The sequence below is a fragment of the Misgurnus anguillicaudatus genome, chromosome 10 (assembly GCF_027580225.2).
Source record: "Misgurnus anguillicaudatus chromosome 10, ASM2758022v2, whole genome shotgun sequence".
Classification (NCBI taxonomy): Eukaryota; Metazoa; Chordata; class Actinopteri; order Cypriniformes; family Cobitidae; genus Misgurnus; species Misgurnus anguillicaudatus.
Window position 1 is genome coordinate 18,554,231 of NC_073346.2, and position 19,702 is coordinate 18,573,932.

At 36.8% G+C, this 19,702-nt stretch overlaps 1 protein-coding gene and 1 long non-coding RNA gene across 2 annotated transcripts; one reads left to right on the forward strand and one right to left on the reverse strand.

Moving 5' to 3' along the window:
* Positions 1 to 72: 72 nt before the first annotated feature.
* On the reverse strand, positions 73 to 12,360 carry ceacam1 (CEA cell adhesion molecule 1). Its single transcript, XM_073872038.1, is given in 19 exon segments — positions 73 to 791; positions 2,440 to 2,673; positions 3,336 to 3,614; positions 3,854 to 4,102; positions 4,191 to 4,448; positions 4,561 to 4,812; positions 5,587 to 5,862; positions 5,966 to 6,217; positions 6,370 to 6,645; positions 6,753 to 7,004; positions 7,153 to 7,428; positions 7,536 to 7,787; positions 7,929 to 8,204; positions 8,293 to 8,544; positions 8,807 to 9,094; positions 9,181 to 9,441; positions 9,588 to 9,869; positions 10,422 to 10,724; positions 12,156 to 12,360. Coding segments are annotated over 19 exon segments (4,656 nt in total). The 5' UTR covers positions 12,202 to 12,360; the 3' UTR covers positions 73 to 699.
* A 323-nt stretch (positions 12,361 to 12,683) lies between these two features.
* LOC141367224 (uncharacterized) lies at positions 12,684 to 19,179 on the forward strand. The gene is made up of 4 exons (XR_012371495.1): positions 12,684 to 12,862; positions 13,555 to 13,595; positions 14,130 to 14,228; positions 18,326 to 19,179. It is a non-coding gene; the product is annotated as an uncharacterized lncRNA (long non-coding RNA).
* Positions 19,180 to 19,702: the final 523 nt, after the last annotated feature.

Genomic DNA, 19,702 nt, shown 5'->3' on the forward strand with positions numbered 1-19,702 from the left:
TTTAAAAGTTCTGTATTCGGATTTAACCAAATATTGCAATATATTGTATTCTTTACACCAATAAAACAGTGATTTCTTTGCATAATTTATTTATTTAGTTTAACATACAATATCACATTCAACATTTGTTGCCTAACATGTGTTTACATTTTGGGAAATAGCCACACATTATATTGTATGATTATAAACATATGAACATTTGTAAAACAAACTGGTAAGTAACTGAAATAGTTTCATAGTTGGTAATGTTGGTGTGTAATAGTGTCTAGAAGGATATCATATGTTTAAAAACTCAGAGCTACTAATCTGAATATTAAAATATTACCTCCATTCCCCCAGCTCAGCTGACATATAGGCTATAATATATAAAACTAAACTCTGACTAATTAGATAAGTGATTCATTTGTGGTAATTGAATGATAATAAATAGGCTACAGCACAATTATAATAAATTTATATAAGCAAATGATGTAATGGTGCTATCATAGTCTTCTAGACATCTGCAACTCTGTAATCCATTCATGCTTATACTACAACTCTGCCTCTAAATAAGGTACGAAAGTGCTTAAATTCGTTTAAAAAAATGCAGATACATTTCACTGTGCGTTTATTCTTTTAAATGTACCTTAATTATTTTTTTTACCCGTAAACCTCATTCAGACAGTCAGTCCACACAGAGGCGTAATGTCACTCTCAGGATTACATGCATGCATTCAGCACAGTGAGCAGGAGCGCGAGAAGAGCGGTTAACATGACGCTCGCGCGGACACTGACAGAAGCATTCGGGTACTCTGTGAAAAAAACAGTAAAAATCTTTGATTAGATTACACCTTTTTAATTTAGTTTAATTTCTGTGTATTTCACAATTTTCCAAAGCAGCTTTACATCAAATACATATCAGAAGCTTATCTGTCTGTCTGTCATGGTATTATTGTATGTACATTATTGTAATGAAAGGGAGATGGCTGAATTAATGACAACTGCATCAAATTTAAACCATTTCAAGAAATGGCCGCATGTCAGAAACATGTAATTTAATTTGAAGGCTTGTACCTACCACAGCGCTTTATGAGAGGATTGTGTGTAACAAGATATCTTACTAAAACGTTATGCCTGTACTTTATCTGAGACCATGCATGACAGATGACAGGTATCATATTAACACCAGACATTCCAGTTTAGCTTAGAAATGGCCCAAAATAAGGGAAATTCTATAATATACAGTACTGTGCAAAAGGCCACCATCACCAGCTTTGTTGTTTTAGCAAAGTTTTAATGTCCATCCATATTTATTTTTCAATCTTTTTTAAGATACAAACAGAAAATACAGGAAATATGTACACAAAATAAAAAAACAAACCAATTTTCAGAACTAAATGTATATTCTTCAGGCATCAATCAGTATTTAGTGTGACCTCTCTTGACACGAAACACATCTTGAGCTTTTTGGGGGAAACTAAAGTCCTGAAGTCATTGGATTAGAATTAGAAATTAGGATTTAATTTCATTTATTGCTCGAGTAAGGGGAGTTTACCATAAATATTTAACACTTCAGCTTATACTTTTATGCTGTTTTAATACATACAAGTTTCCTGTATTTATCTGGTTGTATTTTAATAAAGAGACTGAGAAAGAATTATATATGATCACTATACAATTGGAAAAACAACAAATCTAATAGTAGCATTTACGAAGAGAAGGTTGATTGGACAATTATATTAAAATAAATTTAGCAATGTATGAAACCCTAAGTCTAATGTCAGCACAGCAGTCTTCCAGAAAACAAGGCGAAAGGCGACAGTGGCAAGAAACCAAAACTCAAATGTGACCATGGACTACAAATCTTTACACAGGTATATTTAGCCAACAATACAATGAGTAAAAATTATAAAATTTTCTTTAATGCCAAATATATGATATAATGTAAAGATCATGTTCCATGAAGATGCTTTGTAAATTTCCAAACCATATATACATACATACATACATACATACATATACACTCTAAAAATGATTGGGATATTTTTTACCCATAATGGGTAAATATTGGACAGAACACGTGCTGGGTTAAAAATGGACCCAATGCTGGGTTATTTTAACCCAACTGCTGGGTTATTATACCGCATTGTTGCATAACAACAACCCAATATTGGGTAATTTTTGACCCAGCATGGAGTAATTTTTAACCAAGCACGTGTTCTGTCCAACAATCACCCACCATGGGTCAAAAATAACCCAGCCATCCTTAGAGTGTATATATGGCAGGAAATTTTGACTTTCTCATTATTTCGATTTTTTTACCCTTATATTCCAGATTTTCATATAGTTGTATTTCAACCAACCCTCCCTAACAAACCATACATCAGCGGAAAGCTTATTTATTCAACTTTCAGATGATGTATAAATCTTAATTAAAAAAATTCTGTTATGAGAACTCACCACCGATGAAGTGGCTGGTGTAGACTGTCGTGTTGGTCAAGGGGTTTCTGGCCACACAGGTGTAATTGTAGCCCAGGATATTCTGAATGGAAATTTGAATAGAAGCTTGATATGCCAGCACGGTGCCGTTGTTGACAATCCACTGATACACGGCCGCCGGCTGGGATTCTGCACTGCATGTGAGGGTTGTCATATACCCTGGATTTACTGTAATCTGCACATTTACTGGTCCATCTGCTCAATAAAAATTAAGAGGATGTGTTAGGAAGCATTTGCCGTAATCTAATTATGTAAAGTTGTAGGTGAGGCATGGCGTTTTATTTTATACATGCACAATTTTCCTTTAAGCAAGATGACAATTTATACATTTTAAAGGCAAAATATGTAATTTTCGCAGTGAGAGGTTGCTAAAAAACAACTGAGTAGCTTGATGATGCTGTTAAATAGGGTGGAACGATAGGATTTATAGTCTTCAATGTCGATAGAAATGAATCAGGAGTAACATCCCTACTGAAAAATCCAGCTAAGACCAGCATAAGCCAGCTTGGTTTTAGCTGGTTTTGCTGGTGTAGGGGGCTGGTTTTGCTGGTGTAGCAAACTGGTCTAGCTGTGTTTTGGTAACTTTCTAAGCTGGTCTAGCTGGACTTAGCTGGTCAGGCTGGAAGACTAGCTGACCCACCAGCATGACCAGCTTTGTCATGCTGGGAGAACCAGTGTAAACGAGCTAGTGCCACCTTAAACCAGCACAAACCAGCTTATGTTGGTCTTAGCTGGATTTTTCAGTAGGGATATCATTTTCATAAATGACTTTAAAAATAAAGTTTTATAACAATTACAGTATAATGTAAGTCAAGTAGATCAAAGCAAAGGAATCACAAGGGAAGAACATTACTCACAGTTGGCCACCACATTGTATGGCTGACTCTGGTGAGGTCTAACCAGATTTATAGCAATACACTGGTACATTGCATTGTCAGCTGTCTTCAAGGGCATGAAGTTCAACGTGTTATTTTTCACTCCAGTGATTGTAACTCTGTCTGATGTCTGTAAAGTCTGGCTGTTTTTCAACCAGCTGATGCTGTTGTAGAAGCCATTCACATTACACGTGAGTATCAGGTTTTCGGATTCATGTGGAATAGGTGGACTGGAGCTCACGTACACGGAGGTGATCGCCTCTAAATACACACAATATTACACAGTTAGTAGTGCTTATCACAACAGTGAATAACTTTACCAATGAAGTCTTAGTTTTGTACAGGCTGCATACAAGAGTAACATAAGTATTGATTGTGATTGACTGTTAACATGTTTCGAAACCTTGACTTTTAATGGACAAACCTGCTCTCATTTAAAATAAATGTATATATCATCTACAATAATACTAGAAAATACGGTGATTTGAGTTACAGCTTACCATATACATTGAAGTCCAGTGTGGCATTGTTGTTGTTGCCTGTCATGCTATTATAGGCCATGCAGGTGTACCGTCCTGTATTGTTTAGTGTGACGGCTACCATGACATAGACTGAGCTGTTTGCCACTACTGAGCCATTGAAGTACCAGGTGTACTGACTTGCAGGACGAGAGACAGCAGAACAGTTAAAGGTCACATTGTTCCCCACCTCTGCCACGCTTGGACCTGTGATTGCTGTGCTCGATGGACCATCTGAAATCATGTTTATTTTGTAATGTACTGTTTTTGTAAATGTAAATATTCGATATAGTATTTATACTTTAATGTATCTCTTACTCATAGTTGACCGTAAGGTTATAGGGCATGCTGGTCATGCTGCTGACAGGGTTAAGAACTGCACACTTGTATTGTCCATCATCGCGGAGAGTTAGCTGGTTAATCGTTAAGTTTATATTGTTTTGGGATGGAATACTCACGCCGTCCTTTATCCACTGGACGGAGGCAACATCTCCAATGACATTGCATGTTAGTGTGAATGACGTATTCAGGACTGGTACCTGACTGTTTGTATTCACCATAACAGAGGTGATTGGATCTGAAATTCAGACAGAAAAGAGGTTTCAGACAGATGACATCTTATAAGAAACACTTACTTATTTAAAAATAACTGCAACTGGTCCACAACAGATTCAAGTTAAACTACTTACTAGTTACAGTCAAGCCCACTGAAGCACTACTGTTGCTCATTGTGATGTTATTGTAAGCCACGCAGGTGTACTGTCCTTGGTTATTCATTGTGAGAGATCTGATCACAAGGACTGAAGCGGTTCCCACATTTGAGCCACTAAAGAACCAGCTGTATTGACTGGCTGGTTGAGAAATTGCTGAACAGCTGAAGGTCACATTTGACCCTACAGCTCCTACTGTTGGACCAGAGATTGTGGTGCTCCATGGACCATCTGAAGACACAGAAATATCACTGGTCAATCTCTGTTTTGGCTAATTTACAAACACTTTTAACTTATTTATACCACAATTCTGCTGTAAGGAAATTTCAATCACATCTAGAAAGTTGTAGAAAGCAGTGATGCCAACATATTTACATTAAGTTGGTCCATATAATGGGTCAATTTTTTTTAAATGTTCAACTCTCACCTCCTAAATGTGTTAGGATATCAATAAAAACACACAGTGCAAAATTTTGAATTGTTCCTACAATATCTAGAAGTTGCTCAAAGCCTTTGAATATTTCAGAAATCACATATTTTTGCAAAAACTGTACCATTTAAAAATGCACAACACACATAAAACTTGCTTCTTGGAGTTATTTCAGTCTCTTCTGATCTAAGTAACCATATAGCGGAATTGCTTTGTGTTGCTTCAGCCATTGTCTCAGTGTATATTGTCTATTGTGCTTCATTCACACTGTAGCTTTCTTGCTTTGAAAGACATATCACAACTAAAACAGGAGTTTTAGTTGCATGGAGCACGCTCAAATAAGTCCATTGCTGCCAGAAGTATATATTATTAAACAATTATACATGTTATCACAAAGTATCACATAATATGCAAATGTGTTAAACGTCAAAGGTCTTGAGCAACCTCTTAATATTAATTAATGTTGACAAAATGTTGACAATTTTTTTTATTTCTTCAAACATATTGGTGGGGTGAGAGCATGAACTTTTAAAAGTTAAAAAATAAGGACAACCCTAATCTACAGGTATACTCACAGTTGACAGTAAGGTTGTAGGGCATGCCGGTCATGTTGCCAACAGGGTTAACAACTACACACTGGTATTGTCCAGCATCATTGAACATGAGTTGGTTTAACGTCAAGGTTGAGTTATTGCTGGAGAACGTGGTCATGTTGTTGGGGTACACGGGCAGACCATTTTTCATCCACTGAATGGAGGAAACATCTCCAGCGACACCGCAGGTTAGTGAGAATGACTGATTGAAGACCGGTTGCTGATTGTTTATGTTCACTGAAACGGCGGTGATAGAATCTGTAATTCAAACGGATGACATTTCAGAAAGTTTTTACTTAAGACAACAGAACTGGCAAACTATAAGATGCATATTTTGTGCAGGCCTTTTCAATGAACTCACTGAATACTGTTAAGGCCACTGAAGCACTACTGTTGCTCATTGTGATGTTATTGCTAGCCACGCAGGTGTACAGTCCTCTGTTGTTCATTGTGAGAGATCTGATCACAAGGACTGAAGAGGTTCCCACATTTGTGCCGTTGAAGAACCAGCTGTATTGACTGGCTGGTTGAGAATTTGCTGAACAGCTAAAGGTCACATTTGACCCTACAGCTCCTACTGTTGGACCAGTGATTGCGGTGCTCCATGGACCATCTGAAGACACAAATAAAGCACTGGTCAATCTCTGTTCTGGCTCATTTACAAACAACTTATATATAACACAATTCTGCTGTATGGAAAACTCAATCACATCTAGAAAGTTGTAGAAAGCAGTGATGCCTACATATCTACAGGTATGTACTCACAGTTGACAGTAAGGTTGTAGGGGCTGCCGGTCATGTTGCCAAAAGGGTTAACAACTACACACTGGTATTGTCCAGCATCATTGAGAGAGAGTTGGTTTAACGTCAAGGTTGAGTTATTGCTGGAGAACGTGGTCATGTTGTTGGGGTACACAGGCAGACCATTTTTCATCCACTGAATGGAGGAAACATCTCCACTGACACCGCAGGTTAGTGAGAATGACTGATTGAAGACCGGTTGCTGATTGTTTATGTTCACTGAAACAGCCGTGATAGAATCTGTAATTCAAACGGACGGAAGTTTTTATTTATGACAACATGTTAACAACAGAACTGGCAAACTATAAGATGCATATTTTGTGTAGACCTTTCAATGAACAACTCACTGATTACTGTTAAGTTCACCGAAGCACTACTGTTGCTCATTGTGATGGTATTGTAAGCCACGCAGGTGTACAGTCCTCTGCTGTTCATTGTGAGAGATCTGATCACAAGGACTGAAGCGGTTCCCACATTTGTGCCGTTGAAGAACCAGCTGTATTGACTGGCTGGTTGAGAATTTGCTGAACAGTTAAAGGTCACATTTGACCCCACAGCTCCTAGAGTCGGACCAGAGATTGCGGTGCTCCATGGACCATCTTAGGACACAGATAAAGCACAGGTCACAGTTGGCTAAAACCTTTACTTTTTAACTTTTTATGACACAATTTTGCTGTAAAGAAATCTCATTCACATCTAGAAAGTCCCAGAAAACAGAGATGCCTACAAATCTACATGTATACTCACAGTTGACAGTAAAGTTGTAGGGCAAGCTGGTCATGTTGCTAAAAGGGTTAAGAGCTCCACACTGGTATTGTCCAACATCATTGAAAGTGAGTTGGTTTAACGTCAAAGTAAAGTTATTGTTGGAGAGCGTGGTCCTGTTGTTGGGGTACACGGGCAGACCATTTTTCATCCACCAAATGGAGTAAACATCTCCAGTGACACCGCAGGTTAGTGAGAATGACTGATTGAAGACCGGTTGCTGATTGTTTACATTCACCGCAATTGCTGTTATAGGATCTGAAAATCAAATGGATGACATTCAAGAAATATTTTACATTTTAACAACAGAACTGGCAAACTATAAGATGCATATTTTGTGAAGGCCTTTTCAACGAACAACTCACTGATTACTGTTAAGTCCACCGAAGCACTACTGTTGCTCATTGTGATGTTATTGTAAGCTGCGCAGGTGTACAGTCCTCTATTGTTTACTGCAAGAGCTCTGATCACAAGCACTGAAGCGGTTCCCACAATTGAGCCACTGAAGTACCAGCTGTATTGACTGGCTGGCTGAGAAATTGCCGAACAGCTGAAGGTCACATTCGACCCTACAACTCCTAGAGTCGGACCAGAGATTGTGAGGTTCCATGGACCATCTATAGACACAGATAAAGCACTGGTCACTCTCAGCTCTGAAACACTTTCAATTTATACCACAATTCTGCTGAAAGAAAATCTCAAACACGTCTACAAAGTTATAAAAAGCAGTGATGTCTAAATGTTTAAAAGTTACTCACAGTTGACAGTAAGGTTGTAGGGCATGCTAGTCATGTTGCTGACCAGGTTGCAGGCTGCGCACTGGTATTGTCCACCATCATTAAGATTCAGTGGGTTAAAGCTCAAGGTGGAGTTGGTACTGGAGAACGTAATCCTGCTGTTGGGGTACACGGGCAGACCATTCTTCATCCACTGAATGGAGGAAACATCTCCAACGATGTTGCAGGTTAGCGTGAATGACTGATTGAAGACCGGTTGCTGGTTGTTTATGTTCACCGTAACGGCACTGATAGGAACTAAATTTCACATGGATCACTAAGGTTAACCATACATACATACATACATAACCACCATACATACATTTACTTACTGTAAATAACTCACCAATTACAGTTAGATCCTTTGAGGCATTGCTGCTTTGGCCCGTGATGTTATTGTAGGCCATGCATATGTACCGTCCACTATTGCTGACTGAGAGAGCTCCTGTCGTATACACCGATCTGTTGTCTACTTTCAAGCCATTGAAAAACCAGCTGTACTGACTCTGAGGTTGAGAGTCAGCAGAACAGTTGAAGGTCACAGTAGATCCTACTGCAGATACATCTGGACCAGAGATTGCTACATTTCTTGGTCCATCTGACAAACACATGGATTACAGAAGGTTTTAAGCATTATATTATGACGCATTAATATTTTGTGAAAACTAGAGCTTCAAGATAATTACCAGAAATACCATAATATTGCAATTGTACAAAGAGAAAGCATTATTGTATGCCGCATAGTTTAGTAAGTTATCAAATTTTCCTTCCAATATCGTGCAGCCCTAGTGTAAATGTTATAAGAATCAAAACTGATGACAATAATATTGCATTCATATGAATATTGTCCTGGAAATAGCTATGTTACTCATAGTTGACCTTGAAGTTGTAGGCCAGGCTGCTCATGTTGCTGACATCATTACTGGCTACACATGTGTATTGTCCGTTGTCATTGATATTTAGTTGATTAATGCTTAAGGTTAAGTTTTGATTGGAGAATGTGATCCTACTGTCGGCGACCAGGTACATGCTATTCTTCGTCCACTGAATAGAGCCCATCGACCCCACAATACTGCAGGACAGACTAAAAGACGCATTTTCTATCGGGTAGCCTGCTTGGGGATTCACCGTCACTTGCGATATTGAATCTAAGTAAACAAATGGGATAATTTATTGAATATAAAAATGGTCACAGGAGCAAATACAGAAAACCATATTTAGAAAGTGTGCTCACCAAGTATGCGAATGGATTTTGTCACTGTAGCATATAGGAGTGTCACCGCGTTACTGGCAACACAAGTGTATTGCCCTGATTTGCTCGTGGTAGGGTTATTTATTTGTAGGTTTGAGCCACTGACGTTTAGAGGAGCATTATTGTATGTCCAGTACATAGATGCTGTTGGGTTGGAGTCGGCCATGCATGACAAAGATATAACAGAGCCTGACGCATATGCTATTCTGTCTGGCAAGGCCGTCAATCTCAGGTTACTCGGCCCATCTAAACAAATACAACAATTCAGTCATGAATTCAATTGTTAGTTTACCACACCTCACCATGCCCTTTAAAAAAATAATAAAAAAATACAAAAAATAAACGTTTAACACTTTGTAATAGCTCTGATATTGGGTGGTGTCTATACTCATAGTTTATATTGAGGCTAACTTGCGTGCTTTCTCCATTACTGACGTTGTTTGCCACAATGCACTTGAACGGTCCTTGGTCGTACCGCATCACCGGATTAATGGTGAGAACCTGTCCGCCATTACTGAGCACAATCCTATCCCATGCTGTGATCAGAGAGCTGCCGTTCTGCCACGAAATCCACATCGGTGTTCCACTGGCAGAGCATGTGAATGTCACGCTGTCGTTCAACTCCATTAGGTTTGATTTACTAACACTTGTAGACACGGCACTTATAGGTGCTGGAAGTAAAAAGAAAATGCCAACTTAAAGCATGTCTTCCTGCCACCTAAACTTCTATTGTCCATTTCTTTATCTGGATTATGTCTCAACCCTTCTGTGAAAGCTTTAGTACCCAATCTTTAAATTCAGTAACTAAAGTAAAGATTATTTCAGAAGGCTGTATTAACCTGTGCCTTTGTACATTTATTAAACTTCATTGGAATCCAAGTTTTACATGCTCATATGCTAGAAAAACCAAGGTGATAAAATAGCATTTAACCCCTACAGACCTGATTATTCAGGACTTTAATCAGTGTGCCTTATTTTAGATTGGTTGATCAGCATTTTTATTGGTTTGAAACACAAAACATGTGATATCCATTCTAGTGGATGCAGGGTCTGAAGGGGTTAAGCAGTCTGTGTCCATTATGAAAAACTGGTTATGGTAGTCATTATACTCAAAGAGCATCATGTGGTCTTTTAAATAAAGCATGTGGTGAATTTAAATGGATTAAAGACATTAGTATGTGCAATAATGTGAAATACCTGCGCACATTAAATGAGTTACTCACCCTGAACATCTAAAATAAGCTCGGCTTTGCTCCGATTCACTCCAATGTCCTCAAACACATAAAGACCAGAACTGTCCAGAGTTACGGTAGGTAAAAAGAGATCAAATGTTGTGTTGTTGAATGCAATTCCATTCTCGTAGCTACTGCCGATTAATGTAGACCCTGAGTACCACACAAACAATACACTCGGCCCAAACAGCCAGGCACCAGCTGGACTGCTCGTGGCGCCAATTACTCTAATAGTGACATTGGTGCCCACACGCACAGGGTTTGCTGATGGTTGCAGTGTCAATGCAGTAAGACCTAGGAAAGGAGAGACATTATCATTTTAAGCATATACTGTAAAGCAAACTGTAAGTTTGAAAAAATCATATCGTTGGAACTTAATTCCTTGCATTCTTGTGTGTTACCACGTACCACGTACAAAACAGTGTGTATGTTTTTTTTTTGTGGTAACACTTTGTGTCGCACACAGTAATCCCTTTAATAATAATAAACATTAGAGGGTGTTGAAATTAGTCTATTAATTTAAAAACATTTACATTAAATGTACAATTTAAAGTTGTTGTTTTTTCACAACAGCAAAGTAATGTGATGTCAAATTATAGGATACGATACAGTACAGGATACCTGAAGGTGAAGTAAATAATATGAATAATCATAGATATTATGTAATCTTTTTTGTATGTAATATTAATGTAAATTATACACTCTGTATCCACAGTGGAAAATTTGCATCTTAATTTTTTTTCTAGAGTAAATGTATTATAGATGTCTTTACATTGTTTAAAGTCGTGAGACGATCCTGCACTGTTAAAGGTTTTAAAATGGCTCCTATTCAGGGTGTGGTTTCATGAAGCACCTGTTACATCCACGATGCCTTCCAATTGCATTTGCAGCAACGCTTAACAGGACTGCTCCATTTGTTAACATTAGGGAACTGCATTAGTTAACATGGACTTACAATGAATATTACTTCTAGAGCAATTTTTTTCTAATGATCATTTTAACGTTTCAAAGTATTTTAAATCAAAAGTTATGTCTGCTGACATTAGAAACACATCAACTAACATGATTAATAAATGTAAAAATATATTGCTCACTCTTAATTCATATTAGATAATGCATTAACTTGACTTAATGTTAATGAATATAAATTTATTGTAAAGTGTTGTGAAATTCGTATTAAAAAAGGTGATGACTAAAGGTCATCCAGAAAAAATAATCGCTTTTTTATATTTTTTGTAAGAGTATGAGTAAAATCTAACGTTAAACAATGTAACAAACAGCAATCTACTGTACTTGCAAACACACATATGTCTGTAATGTATGTATGTCAGAAATAGTATACCTGGATGGTAACCTTATGTACCATTTAGATACAGATATGTACTTTTGAGGTATACATTTATGTCTGAAGTATATAGCCTGAATGACAGCTTTTGTACCTTTATTTGTATGTGTGAAAATGTATATAAATATTTTCAGCAAATATTTAAACAAATATATGAAATCAAATCTTGTTTGACATTCTAAAATAAATTTTATATATAACTTATATATCAAAAATAAACATTTATATGTAAATGATATATAGTTATTTTTCAAATTAATTGTATTTTTTTCTTTATCTATTAAAAATATGAAAAACTATTAAGCAGATGAAATTGATTAATTTCAATGTTGTTTAACAGCAAACATTTATAAAATGATCATTAAAAACAGCTACAGTACCTTTTGGTAAAATTAAGATGAAGAAGATGAGTAGTTTAAATTCCATTTTGGGAATCCTATCAAAAACCTCAGCTCAAGGCAACGTCCCTTCTTACAGGGTGAGAATAAATGGTAAAACTATATATATGGTCCCTCTACTTTCATTATCCAGATATTTACTTTGTTACGCCAATGACTTGGCTTTCAAAAAAGTATGCATGTCACAAAAAAGGTACAGCCTTTTGTCCCCATCACACACACATACAGACTCAGTCAAGGGTGTGTCTGTTGTGGTTAACTACACTGTAAAAAGTGCTACACCTACAAAGTAGGTTTTATATACTTTAAATAGTTGTAATCTACCTTATTTTATTGGTTTTATATTAAAAAGTATCAAAATACTTGCTCTTGACTTAAAATATAGAAGTGTTTATATAACTATATATTTTGAATAAAACCAATGCAATTTATTTAGGTTGTTATTTGAATGTGGTTGTCGTGTCCAATAAATGTTATAAAAGTGATTTTACTCAGACAATTTATTTGAGCAGCAGTCGATGTGGCAGCTGCTTTCATCAAACACAATTATTTTGCATTTTGTATAAGTTGCTGGCATCCCTTTTCATTGTCTCGGACTTTCACGGGCAGATGCAGTATCTTCCTCGACCTCGATCGGCTCTTCAACAGTTTGTTCGCGGCAGCAGATCTGAACTTGACTGTTTAACACGGTGAGTTGAGCAAATTTAGCCTAATAACTGATGTAAAGTCACTCGAAATCGCTTAACCTACTCCACTAGGGAGCTGAGATTGTGTTAGGTTTACAAATTGTAATAGCTAACGTTAGCTATCCTGCACACATGGCAAGCTAATGGCTTCACAGTGCTAGGCAGTGTGGTCGATCGATCGGTGGATACGTTAGCGGTTGAGACCGTGTTATTAATATGAAATTAATTAAGTGCTTTAGTCTTGCCTATGTTTTTATTGGATGTTTTTAGCACCACCTGCTAACATCATCGCCACTATAACAACATTTAGGATGGATGCAGACGTATTGATTAGTTGCACAAATTCGCTCAGTTAACTTGTATATTTTTATTTCACAAATTCATAATTTGCAGTCACGCGACTACCATGGATAAAGTTACCTGGTAATATTAGTGTGTCTTTGACATGACTCGACCTGGAATCAGAGATTATATACTTTTGCATTACTAAAGCAGATTAGACTGTAGAGATGTAACGTTATGCTTAGTAGTCTGTCTGATTTTAGAGATTTGATCCACGGTTTTTTAATGCTGCATAGTCAATTAATTATATAGTTTTGGTTGAGAAAAAACCTATTTCTAACCCATTACTTAAATAAGTTACATTTACCACTGATTTTTAAACTTATTCTAACATGCTTTTTCCTGGTCTTTAGATACCCAAGAGCTACCTGGGGTCTACAAACTTCACATCCAGGTAAGGAAAACTTCAGAATTTATACAATTACAGCTAGCCTATATATATTCACAGGTAAGTAACACATAGGTAAAATTGCAAACAATAGTGTGGGCATACAATTAAATTTCTTGGTTTTTATGTACCAACCACCAATAGCAGGCAGATACGATCATCACAGAGTGTGCACTGCTCCTAAATGGTCTCTTTACACACAAAAGGTCTGCTAAAAATGTTTAAGAAAGCATTTGAGGTGAGAAATAGATTAGTACAATGTACTAGTATAAGCTTGATTCATATTGATGAACACAGCATACTTCGACAGTTAAATCTCAGTTTTGTGACCTGTCCCCCTCGACTTTTTTTAAATAAACAACATGCACATATGTTTTTATTTTCTGAGATGCTGGTGATAGTGTGACATCTTGTAGTACAGTGTGGTATGTATAGTAGGATTTTTCATAGCAGTTGAATGGTTGAAAAAATACTGGGGTTCTGTGGTTTGTGCTACTGCTATTTGGCTGTGAAATTTGATCAGATTATACTTTTTGACAGGATCCATCTGCCTTTGTGGAGAAAAGGAGAGAAGTGGTCCTGAGATGCCTGATTGAGTACATGGGGGAGAGACAGGAAGACCTCATCAGTGTCTACCATGTATGTATTGGGCTTAAAGATACTTGTCTTTTTTATGTCTGTCCCACTGAGCACAGTTTCTTTGTCACAAATGTTGTATGTTGAAGAGATGTCCACTGAGGAGCAGGAATGAAAGATATGATGTATTTTTTAATGTGTTCTGTAAGTCATTATAGACGTTCATGGGAGCTCCATAAAATGTTAAAAACTAGTTCAGATGTGGACATCATTTAATGTCTCATTTAGACAGTTTATACTGTTTCTGGACAAAATAAACACTTTCAGGATGTCTTAAATTAAAACTCAGGTTTATTTCAACGTAATTTCCATTTGTAATCGCAAAGTAACTCACAGACAGTGTGTCTGTCCATCTTAGCATCTGTGTAAATCACACATCTTTAGATCGTGAAAGATATCGGATTTGAACCAGGGACCTTCAGCTGCCTGCCATAAGCTGGAGACGAAGATACAGCTACTTTGACTATTTCTGTCAGACATCTACAGAAGTTCTAATTGAGAATTAATTGAGGTTTAGATCTTGATATCTATGTTTCATTTGAAGTCACCGTTGTAGTGGTCAGTGTTTGCTTTAGTTGACCTTTTGATCTTTGTACGTCTTGTATTATTTTTTCTTTTGCTTCTGTGTGTTTTAAAACACAATTAGTATGGCAAACAATGCCCAGGTAAAGTGAGAACAGGTGTTTTCAGGTCCTTGTTGATGAAATCAGCCCAAAACAAGCATCTAATGTTGTGTTTTTAATTTTACTGTTAATCATGGCCGCGGGAAGTGGGGGTGCTGCGGGTGCTGCAGCACCCCCTGTTGGCGAGAGGGATTTTTTTTAAGTAAAATTTTTTTATAGATGGGTTGCTCAGCGACGTCATTAACTGGTTGCGAGAGGCAGAAAGAAGAGACGTGCCTTGTGTTGTAGGCTAGCTGTGTCTGTAAGTCAAAATGCAAAGGAGTTGTTGCGTGGATAATAGTACCAACAGAGTCAGTGCTGGGTGCCTGATGTTAACATACCAGTAAATGCGACTAGTACATTACTAGCCTAACATTATAATTCATACATGTATCACAGTAACACTGCAAAAATAAAGACAGAAAAACAGTTCCAACTAAAACCAAGTTTTATTTATATACAAACAATAAAGAACGCTTCAATAATTAAGGTTGTTGCAGTAGCGGATCGGGCTTTCTGCCTCCTGGATGGTCACGCACCCTGTAATGTTTGTAAACCGGCAACCCCGTCTATATTTTACTTATGAATATTTTAGGAAATTATTTTTGACACACGTAGATTATTACGTGTATTTTGGATTTTAATTTCATGTGCCTACCCATCTCCGTGGCCTCATCGGAGCGCACTTCTCCGCCTTGCGTCTTTTGTATGGGTACGCACTCACCAGGACCCAGAAAAGACTCACACACCTTTGGTTGATGCATGCCCACACAGAAATTCTGAACTCCCTGGGCATTCGTCCCCTCATGAGAGACTTTGGACTTTATTATACAACCGGCGCAATGCGCGACGCGAGTGTCTTTTGCTAGAGTAAAGAGCACGTTGATAATATGCGCATACAGTATTAACGGGATGACAACGCGGGTTTGGTATCACATACATGGATGCGAATCAGCACAAACACACCTTTTTAAAGGATTAAAATGTAAAAGATTATTATTGAGTCTCTTGGACATAAATCATGACCGATTATGAGACCGTAGAAGGCGCAAAGTAGCTGCTTCATCTAAATAAATGCTTTGCTTTTAAACAAATGCATCTATTTTAAATGTTTTTTAAATGCTTCCCCACGAATTTATTGTTTAATGACTCTTCACCTGTGGATATGGTGAAATGAGAACGTTTGTAAATTCTTTATCTCTTGTTTGTAACAAATAAAGTATTTTTAGAGTACAAACCTTATATAAAGCCTAATATATTCTAAAAATGTAATAATACAGCATGTATTTCTTTATAAAAGTATACAATATCAGAACTAAACCCATTATTATTTTTGTTCAATGTATGAATTATTTATAAGTTAAAAAAGCCAGCAATAGTACTATTTAGTAAAAAAGGTCTATAAAAGGTATGTAATTGTGAGAATATTTTACCACTGTTAATCGACGTGTGATCCTAACTTAAAAACGAAAGTAAAATATGTTCGTCTCTGGACATTGAAAATTTTGAAGTTTATTTAATATTATATGTTGTTATAATATTATATGTTAATATTACTTTCGTTAATATATATATATATATATATATATATATATATATATATATATATATATATATATATATATATATATATATATATATATGTAATGTATGTCTGAAGTTAGTTGTAACAAAAGTAATTTCCCCTGGTAGTATTTCTGTATTCTGATTATTAATAGCGCATATATTAATCTGATGTCTGTGTGTTTCAGACCCTGCTGTGTGCACTAAAGTGTATATGACAATAAAGTGTGAAACTCAATGTATTTATTCAAATGTATTTTAAATGGGCCTATAGGCTCATAGGTTTTTTTGCAAAAAAAAAATTCACAGCACCCCCTGTTCAAAATGACTTCCAGCGGCCCTGCTGTTAATAGTTGGCATTTATAGCCACCAGCCTTGTGAAATTGTAGTATCGACACCAGTAACATTATTATGATCATGTATTCTGAAGGTGTATATAAAGCATGTGCACACGATGTTTTGAGCGAGTGTATCATGTAGTCACACACAGACATAAAGATTTTGCATCTGAATCACAACAATTGTGACAAATAAAAATCAAAAAAGCTTGGTAATCACAAATGAGTTTTATATTATAAGTTACCCATCATGCATTGGATCATGAAGCTTTAATTTAGTTTTTTTTAATCGTCACCATGGTTATGATTCATATGCAAAGTCTTAATGTCTGTGTGTGACTTCATAATTCACTCGCGCAAAACATTGTGTGCACATGCTTTTTATTCACCATCAGGATATGTGATCATTTTTATGTTATTGATGCCGATTCTACAGTTTCAAAAGGCAGGTGGCTTTAAATGTCAACTATAAACATTACATTTAAAAACTTAACATTAGACTTGTTTGTGATTTTGTTATCAACAAGAACCTGAAAACCTGATCTCACTTGATCTTAGGATTCTTTGCCATAGCAACTGTTTGTCAACCACACAATTACAGCAGTCAAAGAAAAGTTAATACAAGACAACCAAGGACCAATAGCCCAACTAAAGCAAACACTAACTACTATAATGGTGACTTCAAAAGAAACACATATCAACATCTAAACCTTTATTAATTCTCAATAAGATCTTCTGTAGACATCAGAAAGAAAGTCAAATTATTTGAATTGTATGTCTTCTAAGGGCAGGCAGCTTAACAATCCAAATATGTGTGAAATACAGATGTTATGCTGTCTAAAGGTGTGAGTGAAGTTTTTTTTCATGATTTTTGGACAAACGAAATGGAAACTACATTGGAATAAATATGAGTTTTAATTTAATGCATCCTGAGTGTTTATTTGGTCCAGAAAAATAATAAATTGTCTAAATGAGTCTTTAAATGATGTTGAAAATATGTTCACATTGTCCACATCTGAACTAGTTTTTAAACTTATATGGAGGTTCCATGAACATTCATTACAGAACACGTCAAAATAAGACATTATAAAAATTTTCATTCTGGCTCCGCAGTGGACAAGTTTGTGACAAAGACGTTGAAGTTAGTGGTTGTGTTAATATTTTTATCATATGGAGTAATTACGTTTGCTCTTGAAAGATATTTAAACTTTGTAGCTTAAACCCTAATGTGATGGTCAATCAGGGACAGGCAAGGACAATTGCATTGTTTTATTGTAATCCATCCTTTAAACCAGAATAATACAACACTCAGGCTACAGTAGATCAAGATAGTTTAGTACCCACACTCTATGGCATTGTCATGGTAGACTTTACTCTGGTCACATACTCTAGTCACAGTAGCCATCTAGTATCCTACACATTTAGTAACAAAAGTAAAATTTTGACTATGTCTTATGTCTTCTACCTGTCTGCTACATTCATCTCATTACCTGTTTGTCTGACCAAACTCTTGATTCTTTTTTGTCTCCACCAATAGAATCGTGCTGAAACAGAGGTGCACGCTGAGCTTTGCATTTGCCCACTGAACATTTACATGTGCCATCATCCCGACACAACTGGTATTATCATCGAAGGACAGCCCGTGGTCAGAGGTTTGCCAAACCTGTCAAAAGCATGCTGCCTCCTGTTTGGACTTGCCTATGCTCTCGACCTCAAGTATCCATCAAAACTGGTGTATGGTTTTGAGATATATCAGAGGCTTTTTGTTGGATTGGACCCCATGCGTCCTAAGCCATCATCCAAGTACGCAAATCTCCTCAACAAGTTGTCTTAGATGATTTCTCAATGGAATCTGGCTGACTTTTTTTTCGCTGACTTTTTGGGACTTTGGCTTGTTCACCGTGTCCCCCAGGGTTGGATGGGTCCATTCATGCCCTTCTCATCTCCATGCGTGCCGTGGCTCTGTCTGGCGCACCCGCCGCTGGCCTGGCTTGGCACGGGGGTCGGAGGTAGACCGCTCCAGCTGGCATACTGATCTTGCCAACACATACCAACATTGGCGTTATTTTGTCACTTATTGAGATCAGTGTGCTAGCTGGAGCGGTTTGCCTCCGATCTTTGTGCTGGGCTGGGCTGGCGGTGGATGTGTCGGACGGCGTTGCGGCGCGCGTGGAGATGAGAGGGGTATGAGTGGACTTGTCTGGCTCTGGGGGATGCGGTGAATAGGCTAAAGTCCCAAAAAGTTGCCGTGTTCCTTTAAGACTCCTTGAAGAAGTTGCTGAATGTGTTCATTGTTCATTGTCTTAATTAATGTGGACTTTGGACTGTGTTCTGTGCCAATCATTACCTCACGAGGTATAAGTGTCTTTAAATAAATGTTATTGTCTTCAATCCATCTTCTCATCTTTTTTCTTCTTCAATTGAATATGTAATTGTTATTGACAAATTCTGTTTATGTAAAGTTAATCACTGTAGTTTTTAGAATGTAACATTTAGATTGCTGAGGTAATAGCTAGGACTCAATTAAAATGTTTATTCACATATGAATAGGTTTATTTTACTAAAAAAAAAAAGTTCATAAAACCTAATTAAAATGAGTACAGGTTAATTGTAGCAACCCATAAATGCATTACCTGTACCAAAAAAAGTAGGTTTATCTAACAGAGTAATACTTGTAAAATTAGTTGACTCAAATCAATTTTAATGCATTCATATTAAGTAATGTTAGTGTGTTCAATATACATATAAAAGGTTGCAAGTTGACTCAACCTAACTAAAACTTCCCATGCAGCCACTTGCCTCACTTTTAATAAGTTGGATCTAGGTATTACTTTTTACAGTGTATAATCTGGAACGAGGCTGCTGGTACCCAACTGATGTGCTTATTCGGAAACTGAAGGTCAAGCCATACGTA